Here is a 15805-nt window from a genome sequence, read left to right on the forward strand (position 1 = left end):
GGTATCGTTTCAGTCATCTCTTGGCTGCGGGAAATGTGTAATTTGGAGATATAAAGAACTATGAATCTGTTGAAAAGTTAAGTATCAGCCATATGAATGTTATGTTTTTATATAATTTGTGCTGGCTTTATTGCAGCCAGAGATGTACTCAGTTTTATAGGGCTCCCCGAGAGATCGATTACCATTTCTTTAATTATTAAAACAAAATCCAATGTGGGAGGGTACTGAAGAGTTTCTAAAAAAGCAAAAAGCTCCAAGAAATGGTATATGTATTTATTTTCTCTTAGAGACACTGACATCTTGTTGAAGTCACTGGGCAGTTTGGCTTCCATAGACTGATGCAGGAAATGTGCTGAACTCGGTTATGAGCATAAATCCAAGTTTCACATAAGAAAACACCAAAATTATGTTGAAAGCCACCCATTATTTTTCTTGGTAAGATTTTTGAGGAAATACTTTTCCAGTTCTGAACAGTCAAGTTCTTTATTTTAGCAGGGTTTTTTGGAGGACAGGGTAGGTGTAGACTCTTCTGCTCGCTGTGGCTGAGCTAGTTGTAAGATGCCAATCCATGGCGCAATCTTTTGCCAGTAAGCTGTTTGGAAAAAATTATCAGGAAATATTATCTGTCAGGAAAATAAAACAAAGCAAATTGCAGCTGTGCATAACAGTATAATGCCTCAGAATTTAAATATGAGATAAAACTCCTCCCTGTTCCTGTCCTTGCATTGTTCCCATGCTATTGTTAATACAAATTCTGGAGTAGATGAAGCAAACATCTGAGTGTCTATTAATGTGCATATATTTTTATATAATGTGTATCTATTATATTAGACATTTTATAACTCTCTGCATTACTACATGTCATTGAAGCCACAGGAAAGTGTACCAAGACAATCTCAGTTTAAGACTCTTTGTACCACCTCAGTTTGTTTCTGTTCCAGGGCTTCTGTTTTAAGCTAGAGGGATACCCTGAGCCCAGTTCAACCCACAGACAGCTGTATCAGCACAGCTGGTGGTGTGGACTGCTAGTTAGTCAAAGAAACCCACTTGTTTTAGCCCAATAAGCCTTTGTAGCTATCCAGCATTTCGTGATATGAAACAACAAGCTGAGGGAATTATCTCAATATTGCATTAATCATTAATATATTCAAAGCTGCATTTAATCCAAAATAAAGTCAGTGTCATGTGTAAAGCCCATTCAAAGGGCAGACACAGGTGCTGAGCAGCCAAGAGCCCACTGCAGGCCTCCTGTGCCTCAAGGAGCTGCAGCACTGGCAGCACTTGAAAGAGATGGTTCACATAGGGCAGTAAATCAACAATGATTCAGCCAACAACCTTTTGAGAAAATGTTATGGGGCAAAAATATATGGTTTAAGTAAATATCACCACACAAATATCCACAATCCATACATTACACAGATTTACAGCAGGCACTTGGATGACTGCAGCCTAATTTGATCTGACCTGTGGGCAGTAGATTCTGCTGTTTTGGTGACCTGGATAATAATATAATGGCAAAAATGTCCTTTAATGGTAAGCATTCATTCAGAGTTGTACATGTAAAAAGTATTGTATGTATCTGGGAAAACATTAAATTGGAAGCCCTCTGAAAGTATATGATTGTCTGAAATGTGAACTTCCAGCAAGTTGTCCTTTAAATACTCAGAACACTTTTCCTCTTTTGTTCTTTTGGTTTTGGTGATTTTTAGTGCTTCCATGAATTTCAGATGAAGTCGGCTTAAGTGGTGGACAGGTGTAACTTATCAAGTCTCAAATGGTGAATAGCACAATCATTAATCACTAAGCAGAAGCCCTGGGCATGAAGTCAAAGTGCATTTTCTGCCAAGCAGTTTTCTACAGATTACTTGATAACAATATTAAGATTGATCACCCAGTACTGATCTTTTAGGTGATATGAGCTGACCTAATTTTAAAGGGGGTTAATTTGAAATTTCACTGTAGCAAACAGAGATGTTGGCTCGTGTAATGTAATTTACTAATAGGATTCAAAATAAGCACAACCTTAACCCTATTTTGGGAAGAAGGTATAACCAATTCACTTTGTCAGTCCTCTTTTCTGCAGGGAAGAGTCATTTTTGTATGAATCAGGTTCTCAGATATTATTACACTGAAGTGCAATACATGGGGAACAAGAAAGGTATAAAGACCTATTATATAACCAGCATACTGTAGAACAATGCCTGATCCAACCCACTCCCCAATCTAAATAAGCAAAGAAGTGTGAAAAGAAATTGTCATCAATCCTTCTTTACAAAAGAATTCTCGCTGCCAAATCCCAAATCCGTGCTACAATGCATGGTGGGTTGTAAAAATTAACTGTGGGCAAAGAAATACTCGATGATCTTAAAGATCTTTTCCTGCCTAAACAATTCTGTCATTCTTTATTCTCTTAAGTGAGTTCTTGAAATACCTGAACCATCTTACATATGTTTTAAATTGGGAACATGACAGAAAAATTTTAGATTAATACTCAAATTGTATTATATGATCTGATCAGAAGCTAGATTTTTCAGAGAGAGAGTGTTAAGGAGGAGATGTTGAAGTTAATTTGTAGTAGTCATAGCAACCTAGTTCTTGCTTTTGTACCGTTCTGGTCTTACTGGGTTTGAGGGGAGGGAAGAGGGAACAGGTTTTGTTGTATCGCAAGCAAAGTTTGCTCTGCTGAGACTGTGCTTTGTTCAGACCTTGCTGTAGTTGTGTCATCCGGTTTCCAATTGCTCGAACATAATCACTTCGTGCCAGCAGGAGTAGCTCAGGGAAGACAATAGACCCAAAAGAGCAGTTTGGAAACCGAGGGCTGAGCAATCAGTTCCCTGCTGTTATTTATAGGATCAATTCTGAGGAGCTTGGCTCATCCAAAACATTCAGCAAGAGATCTCAGATGCCTGAATTGTTGCAGGGATGTCCTGTGGGCCACATACCTAAAGCTTAAGCACGACAGTACTGATGAGTTTAACAGAGTTCTTTTTTGAATCTACTCCAAAGTGACTTTGCTCCAGAGGACTTTCTTAATTAAAAGAGAAATCTCGCTCTCCGGAGATGGTGGTGCTTTGGAGTGTGTGAGGAGTCTGTTCCAAGTTGGAGCTGTGTTCAGTAGGTGCCTAAAGGGCTGACCTGTCTCCAGCCCATCGGCTGAGACAGCACCGCCTGCCCCGCTCGCTGTTGGGCGCTCGGACGGGCTGGGTTTGTGCAGATGAGCCTGAGAGCATCGAAGTCAGAAGGGCTGTGCTGTTTTCTGGGGAGCTCTGCCTGCTCCTGCTGCTCCCCAGCTCCGTGCCAGAGCTTTTGGCTGCAGCCTGGACGCTTGGGAAGGGCGAAGCATCCTGCGCTGGAAAGCTGCGTTCTTGCTGCCACCTGCAGACGCTCAAAGGGCGCTCCAGCCCGGGCTGGGCACAGGGGAAGGGGCTGCTCTCTGCACTTCGCTTTCTCCTGGACATAACTTCAGGCATTTAATTGATAAAAACACAAGAAATTACTTGAACTATTCTTTCCTGAAATTAACCAAACACACAAATAAACTTTGCCTCAGTTAAGGCTGTGTTCTGTGAAATCAGCTGTTTCCTTCTTCTGTAATTTTTTTTTGTAATTAAGAATGGAAAACAAACAAACAGTTTTTCCCAGTTAGAGAAACCAGTCTAATTTTGGTCACCACAGAAGTGCAAAACTCTAAAAATTCATTTGAGAGCAAATTGCTTCAGGAAGACAAACTATTAATTTTAAATGTATTTAAAAATATAGAAGACAGACATCCCAAGCTTCAGACACATTGTTTTTGTTTTGTTGGTTTTTTTTAATACTACTATAGTTTAAATGCAGTACTTCTGGCAATACAAAAAGGGGTGAACCTATTCCCCATGTGTCCCATTAGCCCTATGGTCAGAAAAGACAGGATGGAAATACAGTTTTGCTCACAGCTTACTGCTTCAACAACCTTTCCCTTCTTGAAATGTTGCAGGCAGGATGCTCTGAGAGCCAAATGCATACCAGGGATTTTTACCTAGTTGTCCAAATATAAACTCAAACCCAGAAACCTTGGTGAGAAATCTAGTATTTAAAATGAATATTAAGTGGTTGGCAGTTGTATTATACATTTTAAACTCTAAAATGAGTAAATAAGCTTTTTTATTGTTCATAAAATAAAAATATGTTAGCAGTATTGACTATGTACTGTAATTGCCAGTGTAAATTTCATACCTTAATTAGTAGAAGTGCCTTTTATAAATTGGAATTATTTTGATAACTGTTACTTGAATAAAATGCATAACTGTTGGTCTTGTTATATGAAATGTTGGGAGTTTCCTCCTAATTTGCAAAAATAGGAAAAATATTTTTATTAATTTCATATTTAACCTTTTTTTTGATAAAGAACCTTAGATGTTCTGCTTTGTGAGATGGCTCCCGCTGAATCATTTTTCAAATTACATCAAAACAGACAAGGCCACTGTCTTCTTGACTTTTAAGACAGTTCTAATTTTAGAATGTACTTTAATGTGAATGAGAAAAAGCTGTTTTAAAATAGCTCATTTGAAATAGAAAAATACATTTAAAATATTAAATTTCAACTGCAGTGAAAATGTTTCTAAATTGATACTCACACATGAAGTTTTTAAACCTTTGTTTAATCCCCGAGAGATTATTTTTCAGTTTTATTGTGTCTTTTTTGATTCAGAGGTGAAAACTTTCTGTATTATACTCAACTGGTGGCATGAGCAAATGTTTTCATTTGTTTTTTCAAAGAAAGACATAAAGCATTTTGGACCTGGGCCTTCTTTTTGACAAAACTTGAAAGAGTACTTTGCCATTTGCTGATGATCATCGCACATGACACAGTAATCCTTCTTGGATGGCTTTTCAGAAAGAAAATGCTCTCTACAGGTGTTTTTTAGAAGAAAAATACCTTTCCACTGCTGTAAGCTACTTTTATCTGAGCACAGAAGGGATTTTAGGTAGGTAGCAATCCTGGGTGGTGGAGCTGCCCATTGCACTCAACGAGCAGGAGAAGGCTGGGGCTACACTGCAGTGCACAGGCTGTAGTAAGGCTTTCAGATTTCTTAGTAGTTCTAAACCATTTTCACTTGAAAAGTGTGTGTCTTTTGCACAGTAGTGGTGAATGAAATAATGCCACCACAGCTGCCACAGGTGTTTTACTGTCTTCAGGACAGGAAAACTTGCCCAAGAAGAAACTGCACACTAAAGCAACTTGTGAGTCACACTGGCCTCAAAATCCTGAGTTCAGCCGATGTGTTTTCCTCTGTGCCAGCCCATGGGTGCCCCAAGGAGTCTGGCTACAGCCCCTGGCCCAGCTGGGTCCCCAGTCCCTGTGCCCCCAACACGAGTGCTCAGGGAGGCTGACTTCAAACCTCCTCTACCCAACCCTCCCTTGCAGGAGGGGTTGGAGCCTTCTCCTCCAAGCCAAGAGGTTGTTGTCTGGGCTGAAAGATTTCTGCAATGGACCTGCTTCTGCAGACTGATAAAAGTAGCTTTTCTCTAGTGGAAGGTATGGATTCCTCTCTGGAAGAGCAGTCAACAGATGTGGCTTTGTGGGCAGAGCAACAGATTGTTAGCTCATTTCACTGTCCTCTCTTATCCCCTTCCCTCTCTGACTAGCACCAACTGGCACTTCTGTGGCTAAGTAAAGAAGGTTAGGACAGGATCTGAGCCTCCCTGCGAGGTGCCTGCCATGCCTGCAGTGGGATGCTCTCAGTGGCAGCAAAGAGTGGGCAGATACAGAGGAAAAATGCTGACTTTTGGCCTCTAAGACCCTTGCCACAGTGATGCTCTGCACACAGGCTCTATTGCTTAGTTGGGCTTTTATGTTTGGGGGGTTTGTACTTTTTTGTTTGGGTGGGGGGGTTTTTTGTGTTTTGGTTTTTGGTTTTGTTTCCGTTTTTTTAATTCACGTACACACAGCTGTCTTCGTTGGCTTCCAGTGCCATCTAGTGGGATGTCTTTTTATTTCTCTAGGAGGTGATGTTCCAGTACAGACATTTCCAGCCTGTGTATGTGCTGACGTTGATTCCTTTCTATACACTGCTGTGTCCTTCAATAATGATCCACTTACAGCTATCTATCCTTTCTGACGTTTAAGGTGCATATAAGTTAGAATTTGAAACATATCAGACAAAAATATAGAACTGTATGTTTACAAGTAGATTGATTGATAAATATTTTGCTTTACCTTTAATCACTGAATCACAGAATATGCTGAGTTGGAAGGGACCCAACAAGGATAATCAAGTCCAACACTTAGCCCTGCGCAGGACCATTCCCAAGAGTCACACCATGTGGCTGAGTGTTGTTCAAATGTTTCTTGAATTCTCTCAGGCTTGGTGCTGTGCCCACTGCCCTGGGAAACCTGTTCCAGTGTCCAGCCACCCTCTGGGTAAAGAACATTTTTATAATACCCGACCTAAACCTCTCCTGACACAACTTCAGGCCTTTCCCTTGGGCCCTGTCCCTGGTCACCACAGAGCAGAGATCAGCACTTGTCCCTCCTCTTCCCCTCAATGCTTCTGAGAGAGCACATAAGTGTTTTAACCATTCTAAATAGTTCAGATGCTTGTTTGCTCTTGAAAGAATTATTCCCATACTTCTGCATCTTTTTCTCTATGTGTCTTTTTTATGTAAGTGATATAAAAATTGTATTCTGCCTTTCATAACACTTCATTTACTTTGAACTCATGACATGGTTATAATTTATTATCTAATCCTTTCTTTTCTTTCCTTGTAACTTATAATCTAACTCCTTTTCTTTTCCAGACGGTTTTCTCACTCCTCCAATGGGCCTAAAGGTACTGAAAGTAAAAAGCATCTTCTTTTGTTCTTTGGACTTAATTTTCAAGCGTGTTTGGGCTGTAACCTCCCTTTCTTGGGAGACTGCTGCCTGAGTCCCCTCACTCACCTCACCTGTCTGAAGATGAGGCCCCGTCTCCCAGTACAGACTCCACTCTGCAATGTTCCCCCTCCTTTCCTGCACTCCAGCCACTGCTAGAGGATATCTCGTCTCTTCCTTGTGACACTGCTGTGGGGAGATCACCCTGTAAGGCTGCAGGACACAGCTGTACCACAAACAAGATTTGTGCTCACACCATCACCAGAACGGCTCCTCATCCCCAGCCTCCAAGCCCCATTCCCAACCCGGCTTCCCACCTCCTGCCAACCTTCACAGGAGACACCTTCAATTGGGAACAGACTTGCTGCAGCACCTAACACCATCCCCTGAGGATGTGTCCCTGCCTGCCTGCTGACCCCTTAGGCCTTGGACTTGTCCTGAAACCTCAGTACCTTCTTCCTGCCAGACCCACCCACCCTGAACACAATCCACAGCAACTGCATCCCCCCAGCCACTGAGTGCCTCTGTCTGGAAAGACAACCTCCACCAAAGTGAGCTGGCAAATGACTACTGACAACAGGCTGCAGCTCCTGAGTGCTGAAAACAGGCAGCACCTTAATAATGATCTGAATGTCACACAGCAAAGGAAAGCATTTGTATTTCAAAAGTAATTCTATGTTTTCTACAGAGTTCGCAACAACAGTTTCCTGTTACCAAAAGGGAACGACAGAGATAAAAAAAAATCACCCAGAGGCAAAAGGCACATACTGACCTATCATCTCAGAGCACATCATTCCCACAGAAGTCCCTACCTCAGGTTCCTTTACAGCAACATCACACGAGACGGACCTTTGTCACCCTGGCCTGATGGCTCTATGGCTGCCTGTGAAAAAAAACAAATTAGAAGGCAGGTGTGCAGATGCACTGATAATACAACACCCAGAACTACCGTCTAAATCAACTCAGCAAGCAGAACACTCACCTTGCTCATTTCCCCTCTGGTGCCAGTCAGCCCATGCCACCCATCGCTCACCCACTTCGCATTAAGAAAGGAAAGAAGCCAGAAATAAAAATACTTACAGACCCAAAAGCAACATCTTCCCTACCACACTAAGTGCTGACCCACCCTCTTGCTCTGCTGCTCCGGCTTCCGCTGAGTCTGCTGGACATCGTGTACACTTGCCTCTGAGCAAAACCAGGATTAATATGCTCACCCAGATGCTCACTGATAACTTAACCTTTTCAAGGTTCTCATTTCTCCTCAGGAAATCTAGAGGTCAACTACAGCCCACATTAAGACACCTAACAACAATCACCCAAATTCAAGGCCCTGCCACGCAGCTCCCATCATCCCCACAAACCCCTGCTCTCGGGACTGCACTCACACTGCCCACGGCTGCTCCAAGTGCCCATCAAAGCCACTGTACCAGTTCGTTTTGGACATGTGCAGAAAAAAGATAAGTGCAGACATAAAATGCCATAAAATAACACGGATTGCAAGACCAACTAGGAAAAGACAATAAACAGGATAAAATACCTAACACCTAATACAAAAGAGAATTAAAAGCATAAAATACTTAAAACTTAAGAAAGGAATACATAAGGATACAAAACAGTTGATGTTTCAGGTCTTCCTTCCTATCCCTCATGCTCACTGGAACAGACAGGCCAGGACTACCAGGATGGGCAGCAGCTGGACAGCCCCCATGCTTAGCGGGCGTCCCCGCGGAGCCAACGTGGGCTCGGTGAAAGGATGGGTGTCGCTCAGCTGCCCCACTCCTGGTGTCCTTATTGATCAGCCATCCATTATACTACGTGGGGCCAGGACGCAGTATAAGGTGATGCCCGGGGGGCAGCCAAACACCACCTGTTAATTACATAAGTGGCAACAGTCTGCACATGCTCACCTGTTGCAAAGTGGTCGTACGACCCCTGCCTGCGTTATCTTTGTCCCATCATTAGCTCCCTCACCCCCTGTACAACCCTAACCATTGGGTTTCCAGGGTATTTGTATCTACCCTGAGGCCTGCAGCCAACTTGGGAGAGGAACACAGCCTTGATAATACAGAACATCTTGTGCTATACAGTCACCTTGTACCATACTGTACCTGGTTTCTCAGCATGTTTTAACTACTTTCTCACCCTTCAATGCTCAATTGATCATCTAAATGAAAAGTACTTCCTTTATATTCATGTTTTTCTGTAACTTAGCAGGCAGCAAGGCTGGACAACCACCAAAATAACAGTATTTTACTACACTCTGATACAACCACAAAAGCGGATGCACAAGAATGCTACATCAGGGATGCAGGAAGAGAAGGGTGCAAAGAACAAGTCCTCCTCCTTTCAGACACATGGCACAAGTGCACAGCTGATCACACAGCCTGAAATGAGGCTGTAAAAGACACCTGACTGCAAAATTCCAAGATGGAATTCTGATACACGTGCAAGCTTGCAAGGCAAGGAAAGGACGACATCAGCAACTGTGCAGAGGAGACCTCCGAGATGCCAGGCAGGACAGGCGAGCACTTCCTATAAGCCCCTCCAGGACAGAACACAACAGCATCTGATCCCAGAGACTCACAAGACATGGAAATTGGACTAGACAAAACATATAGCACAGACTGGAACTGCTCTGCCCTGCACAGCCCCTACTGTTGTGGCCAAAAGTGAGCCCCTCCCTTTACGTGCAATAAGGGGCCTGGTATCAGACATCCCTTTCCCTTACACTAATTTCCATATCCATCCCGTATTCCACTCCCACCCCAGTATCCTGCTCTCCTTCCCTCTCCAGGTCAAGGCCCTCGACTTATCTTTCACAGAAACAGTGATGAAAATCCTTCTTCAACACAAAGGAAGGTTGCCTCGGATCCCTCAGAGGTTCCTGCAGTCACCAGCTTATTCTCCTAGTCAGCTACAAAAAAGAAATCCGCAGTTCATGCATGAGTTCAGCAGCATCTTGTCCCAAGCCCAACAATTCCACCACTCACCATCCCCTATGGGCATACTGGTCCCTACAGTTAACCTCAAACTTTAGACCCAAAATATTCATTCCACCTCTAGGTTACCTGGATTTTGCCACAAAAACCCAACCCTGATTACCCCTTTCTCATCTGCAAAACATTTATCCAGAAGCCTCTGGTGAGGTTGTGAATTTTTCAACCAGGGGGTAACTAAAAAGAATTTGCAACACTTTTGGTTCAGGTGTCAAGAGAGGCCAACAGAGCTTTTGCCTTTTTCAGACAAGTGTACGATTTTTTGGCTCACTGACAGATCAATGTCACCACATCACCTTTCCTATGAAAGGGCAGATCTCACCCAGAGATTCCCAATTCAATGCCAATATTTTCTTTACCTCCCCGATTTCTTTCTGTACTACAGTAACTATACAATTTGTTTGCCTGTCCTATAGACTTATAAAGCAAAGAGCAGGATTTAAACAAGTCCCAGGATCTGAGGTGCCCTGTACGCCCAAAGAGCCTGACTTTACCCTCAGGAAAAGGTAGCAGGTGGAAGGGTCCTCAGGAAACCCCCTCACAGCCACAGAAACGACACCAGTGACCAGGGCAGCACCAGAGGCAGCTGTTCCAGGGGAGTAGGACTGGAAATGGAAGGAACAAAAAGGAAAAGAATTATGAACTCCTTTAGAGATGGCCAAACCACAACAATAATAAATTAGTTACAATTTTCCTCTCTCAAAGAAAATAAAACAGAAGCCTGGCCTTAAGTCTCTTCACTTCAGACCTCAAAGAAACACATGGATATTCCTTTCACAAGAAACAGATGGCACATAGTGCTTCTTCTGTCTGTTCTCAGAGTCTGCAGCTCACTGGTTTTTATCATCTCATTTGTTTGTTGCTCCCCCAAAGAAGCTTCAAACAAACTACCTGATGGTGGGTACCTCCCAGTGTTTTGGCGGGGGAGCACTAAGTTTTTTAAAAGAAGTGCTCTGGCTTGTATTTATTTTCCCCATTGTTGCCCGTTCACAGAAACACAAACCGACAGAGTATCAGTTTATGCGGTGCTTTATTTGCTGGGCCCGGGAAACCTGGGGACTATTGTCCTAAGCCAGGATTCCAACGAGCCATTCTTGAAGACAGCTTTTATACTTTTTCTACAGCGTTGTACGTGCACAAAGACACACGGTCTCGTTCATAAATCAGTTACATAGGTTATATGTATACAATTGATGTCCGTCTCCAAGGGTTAAAAATCTACCACGCTCGTCTAACACAGGATTCTGGTTAATTAGGCCCCCATCACCAAACCTTTTACATATGTTGATTCTAATCTTATCTTTAAGCAACAGTTTGTTTTCTTCCTCAGGTTCTATTTACTTCACTAATCGCTTTAATTATTGTCCTGCTGTTCCTAGCAAATTCCCAATAGTTTCTGGGCCCCCACTACTGTTTCAAGTTACCTCACCACAGGCCCAGTTAAACCCCGTAAACCTTAGCATAACTACTTCCACAGTTAGATTTACAAATATATTTGTAACACCATCAACCTCGACTTCAGACAGGACGCTAAAACCAGAAAGGTTTCAGACTGCTTCCCCCAGAGTTTCAAGGGAGAAATAAAAGCACTGCCTCCAGCCCTGCCAAAGGGAGGATGCAAAGGAACCCACGCGACCAGGGGAGAGAAAATATCAGCCTTGGGGTCCAACGCAAATGAAACTGAGTCCTTGAGCAGACCCTGGTCCATTTAAGCCACAACCCCATAACCAAAGAAGCATCCTAAGAACTACCCCCAGCTTTGTACTCCTCACTCAAACCCTGCCTTGCTGGTCGGCAGTTCCGGTCACGGCAACCCATTGGGATGGTTATCAGCGCCAGATGAGCATTGCCAAGCCATTAAACACAAGCCTGTTTCCAAAGAGAACAAAAGACAGCACTTACCAGCTAAGTCATGTCCGTAGGAGCCAAGCCCTGCCCCGACGGTCCTCCTCGGAACAGGTAAGCAGAAATCACGAGGGCACCTGCCCAAAGGCGTTTTCTCTCTGCTGCAGAAACCGCCCCGGCAGTGGCAGCGAAGCGGGACCCGCGCAGCCCAGCGCCACGCGGGAGGGCTTTTCGTGCCCACGGAAAGTGCCAACCCCCACTGTGCAAGCACCGCCCTCAGCAGTGACCAGCAACACAGCTCGAGATAACCGCGTCCAGCAAAAGGGCTCAGAAAGCCAAGGAGCTTTCAAGGCTGCGAGTTGAGGGGCTCAGGTGGAGCGAGTTAAACCCACGGGGCGGGGCCGGGCCGGGCCGAGGGGTGGAGAAAGGGGCGGAGCAAAGGCGAGGCAGCAGGCGGGGTCGACAAATGGGCGGGGCCAGAAAATAGGGGCGGGCCTGAGGCGGAGGCATGAGCAGAGCCGAGCGAGGGGAATGGAGGGGACAGGGCAGGACCGGGGGGGCATGAGCTGGGCGGAGAGAGGGGCGAGGGCGAAGCAAATGGGGGGCCGGGGATGGGGAGCGGGGCCACGTTCGGGGCGGAGAAACGGGCGAGGGTGCGACGAGAGGCGGGACCGTGGGTGGTGCTGAGAGTGTAGCGAGGCCATGGGCAGGGGTGGGGTGAAGGGCGGGGTCAGTCTCCGTCGGCTCCATTCCACGGCCAGACCCGCCTTCCCGCTGGCGGCGCGGCAGCCCATTGGCCGGAGTGCCTGTCAGTCTCCGGCGGCTCCGGCCCGCGGCTAACCCCACCTCAACACTAGCGACGAGGCACCCCATTGGCGGAAGCGCCTGTCAGTCTCCGGCGGCTCAGGCCCGCGGCTAGCCCCGCCTTAACTCAGCGTCGCGGCAGCCCAATGGCAGGAGCGCCTGTCAGTCTCCGCCGGCTCCAGCCCACGGCCAGACCCGCCTTCCCGCCGGCGGCGCGGCTTCCCATTGGCGGACGCGCCTGTCAGTCTCTGGCGGCTCCCGCCCACATCCAGCCCCGCCTTCCCGATGGCTGCGAGGCACCCTATTACCGGACGCGCCTGTCAGTCTGCACCAGCTGCCGCTTACGTCCAGCCCCGCCTTCCCGCTGGCGGCGCGGCTTCCCATTGGCGGAAGCGCCTGTCAGTCTGCACCGGCTGCCGCCCACGGCTGTCCCCGCCTTCCCGCCGGCGGCGCGGCTTCCCATTGGCCGACGCGCCTGTCAGTCTCTGGCGGCTCCCGCCCACGTCCAGCCCCGCCTTCCCGATGGCTGCGAGGCACCCTATTGCCGGACTCGCCTGTCAGTCTCCGGCGGCTCCTGCCTGCTGCCAGCCCCGCTAGCCGCGCCGCCGCTCCCGACCGTATCTGCCAGGTGAGTGTTCTGCTTGCTGAGCTGATTTAGACGGTAGTTCTGGGTGTTGTATCGTCAGTGCATCTGCACAACTGCCTTCTAATTTGTTTTTTTCACAGGCAACCGTAGAGCCATCAGGCCAGGGTGACAAAGGTCTGTCCAGTGAGATGTCTCAGTAAAGGAACCTGAGGTAGGGACTTCTGTGGGAATGATGTGCTCTGAGATGATAGGTCAGTATCTGCCCTATGCCTCTGGGTTGGGGTTTTTTTTTTGTCTTATCTTTGTAATTTCCTTTTGGTAACAGGAAACTGTTGTTGCGAACTCTGTAGAAAACATAAAATTACTTTTGAAAAACAAATGCTTTCCTTTGCTGTGTGGCATTCAGATCTTCCCAAGGTCATTATTAAGGTGCTGCCTGTTTTCAGCACTCAGGAGCTGCAGTCTGTAGCCAGTGCTCATTTGCCAGCCCACGTGGTGGAGGTTGTCCCTCCGGAAAGAGGCGCGCCATGGCCGGGGGGACGCAGTTGCTGTGGTTTGGGTTCAAGGTGGGAAGGTATGGCACGAAGAAGGTACTGAGATTCCAGGTCGAGTCCAAGGCCTGAGGTGTCACTCCTCGGCAACCCCCGCTTCGGGGACCCCCGGCGCCCGAGGCGCCGCCCCTCGGCAACCTCCTTTTGGGACCCCCGGCGCCCGAGGGACGCCCCTCGGCCAGTCCCGCCCTGTGGGACCCCCGTGGGGATCCCTCCTTCCGGTGCCCGAAATGTCGCCCCACGGAAGCCCCCCCCGGGGACACCCCGCCGGTGCCCGAAATGTCGCCCTCCGGGAGAACCCCGCCGGGGACACCCCCCCCTATGCCCGGAATGTTGCCCCCTGGGAGCTCGCCTTAGGGCCCCCCCTTCCCGGTGCCCAAAATGTCGCCCCTTGGGAGCCCGTCTTGGAGATTCCCCTTGCCAGTGCCCGGAATGTCGGCCCTCAGGAACCCGCCTTGAGGACCCCCCCTTCCCAGTGCCCGGAATGTCGACCCTTGGCAACACCCCCTTAGGGACCTACGGCACCCGAGGCGCCGCCCCTCAGCAACTCCCCCTTGGGGACCCCCGGCACCCGAGGCGCCGCCCCATGGCCGGCGCCCATTGGGGACCTCCGGCGCCCGAGGCGCCGCCCCTTAGCCAGCCCCCCTTTGGGGACCCCCGGCGCCCAAAGCGCCCACACTCGGCCAGCCCCTACTTTTGGGACCCCCGGCGCCTGAGGCTCCGCCCCTCGGCCAGGCCCGTCTTGGGGACCCCCGGCGCCCCAGGCGCTGCCCCTCGGCCAGCCCCGCCCTGGGGACCCGTGGTGTCGCCCCTCGGCAACCCCGCCTTCGGGATCCCAGGTGCTCCCCCACCCCGGTGCCCGACATGTCGCCCCCCGGAGTTCCCGCCAGGGACTCCACCTCACGGTGCCCGAGATGCCGCCCCCTGGGAGCGCCCGCCAAGGACCCCCGCACCAGTTGCCCGAAATGTCACCCCTCGGGAGCTCCCGCTGGGGATCCCTCCTTCCGGTGCCCGAAATGTCGCCCTCCGGGAGAACCCTGCTGGGGACACCCCCCCCCCCAGTGCCCGGAATGTCGCCCCCTGGGAACCCCCCACCGGGGTACTCCCCCCCTATGCCCGGAATGTCACCCCCTGGGAGCTCGCCTTGGGGCCTCCCCTTCGCGGTGCCCAAAATGTCGCCCCTTGGGAGCCCGTCTTGGGGTTTCCCCTTGCCGGTGCCCGGAATGTCACCCCTCGGGAACCCGCCTTGAGGACCCCCCCCTTCCCAGTGCCCGGAATGTCTACCCTCGGCAACCCCCCATCTTGGGGACCCCTGGCACCTGAGGGCTCGCCTATCAGCAATCCCCCCGTTGGGGAACCCCGGCGCCCAAGGGGTCGGCCCTCGGAAACCCTCCCTTGGAGAACCTCGGCGCCGGAAGCGTCGCCCCTTGGAGATCCCCCCCTTGAGGAGCCCCCGCCCCCGAGGGGTCGCCCCTCGGCAACCCTCCCTTGGGGACCCCCGTGGCCCGAGGAGTCGCGCCTCGGCAACCCCCCTTGGGGACCACCGGCGCCCGAGGGCTCGTCCCACGGCAACCTCCCTTGGGGATCACTGGCGCCCAAGGCGTCGCCCCTCGGCAACCGCCCCATGGGAACCCCCGGCGCTCGAAATGTCGCCCTTCGGCAACCACCCCTTGGAGACCCCCGGCACCCGAGGCGTCGCCACTCGGCCACTCCCCCTTGGGAACCCCCGGCAGCAGAGGCGTCCCCCCACGGCAACCACCCCTTGGGGACTCCCGGTGACCCGAGCGTCGCCCCTCGACAGCCCCCCCTTGGGGACCCCCGGCGCCCGAGGCGTCGCCCCTCAGCAATCGCCCTCTTGGGGACCCCCAGCACTGGAGGCATCGCCCCTTGGCAACCCCATCATGGGGACCCCAGGCGCCCGAGTCGTCGCCCCTCGGCAACCCCCTCTTTTAGACCCCTGGCGCCCGAGGCGTCCCCCCTCGGCAAACTCCCCCTTGGGGATCCCTGGCGCCTGAGGCGTCCCCCTCTCGGAAACCCCCCCTTAGGGACCCCCCGCGCCTTAGGGGTCGCCCCTCGGAAACCCCCCTCTTTGGGGACTCTTGGCGCCCGAGGGGTCGCCCCTCAAGAACCCCCTCTTTGGGGACCCTCGCGACCGAGGCGTCGCCCCTAG

At 49.5% G+C, this 15805-nt stretch overlaps 1 protein-coding gene and 1 long non-coding RNA gene across 5 annotated transcripts; one reads left to right on the forward strand and one right to left on the reverse strand.

The window, feature by feature from the left end:
* Positions 1-268: 268 nt before the first annotated feature.
* LOC139673413 (uncharacterized) lies at positions 269-13784 on the reverse strand. Of its 4 annotated transcripts, XR_011698105.1 has the most exons (7): positions 11752-13784; positions 10344-10454; positions 7836-9767; positions 7666-7736; positions 6923-7042; positions 2706-3460; positions 269-592 (listed from the first exon to the last, which is right to left on the reverse strand). It is a non-coding gene; the product is annotated as an uncharacterized lncRNA (long non-coding RNA). The 4 variants fall into 4 exon arrangements; XR_011698104.1 differs by having other exon boundaries at positions 6928-7042; positions 7666-9767; XR_011698103.1 differs by having other exon boundaries at positions 7666-9767.
* A 437-nt stretch (positions 13785-14221) lies between these two features.
* On the forward strand, positions 14222-15805 carry LOC139673560 (proline-rich protein 36-like). Its single transcript, XM_071559318.1, has one exon. The coding sequence runs from the start codon at positions 14222-14224 to the stop codon at positions 15803-15805; it is 1584 nt and encodes a 527-aa protein (XP_071415419.1).

Source organism: Pithys albifrons, chromosome 6, assembly GCF_047495875.1.
Source record: "Pithys albifrons albifrons isolate INPA30051 chromosome 6, PitAlb_v1, whole genome shotgun sequence".
In the NCBI taxonomy this organism is placed as follows: Eukaryota; Metazoa; Chordata; class Aves; order Passeriformes; family Thamnophilidae; genus Pithys; species Pithys albifrons.

Coding starts and splice junctions, on each gene's coding strand:
- LOC139673560 (XM_071559318.1), top strand. CDS start 14,222: ATGGCCGGCGCCCATTGGGGACCTCCGGCGCCCGAGGCGCCGCCCCTT.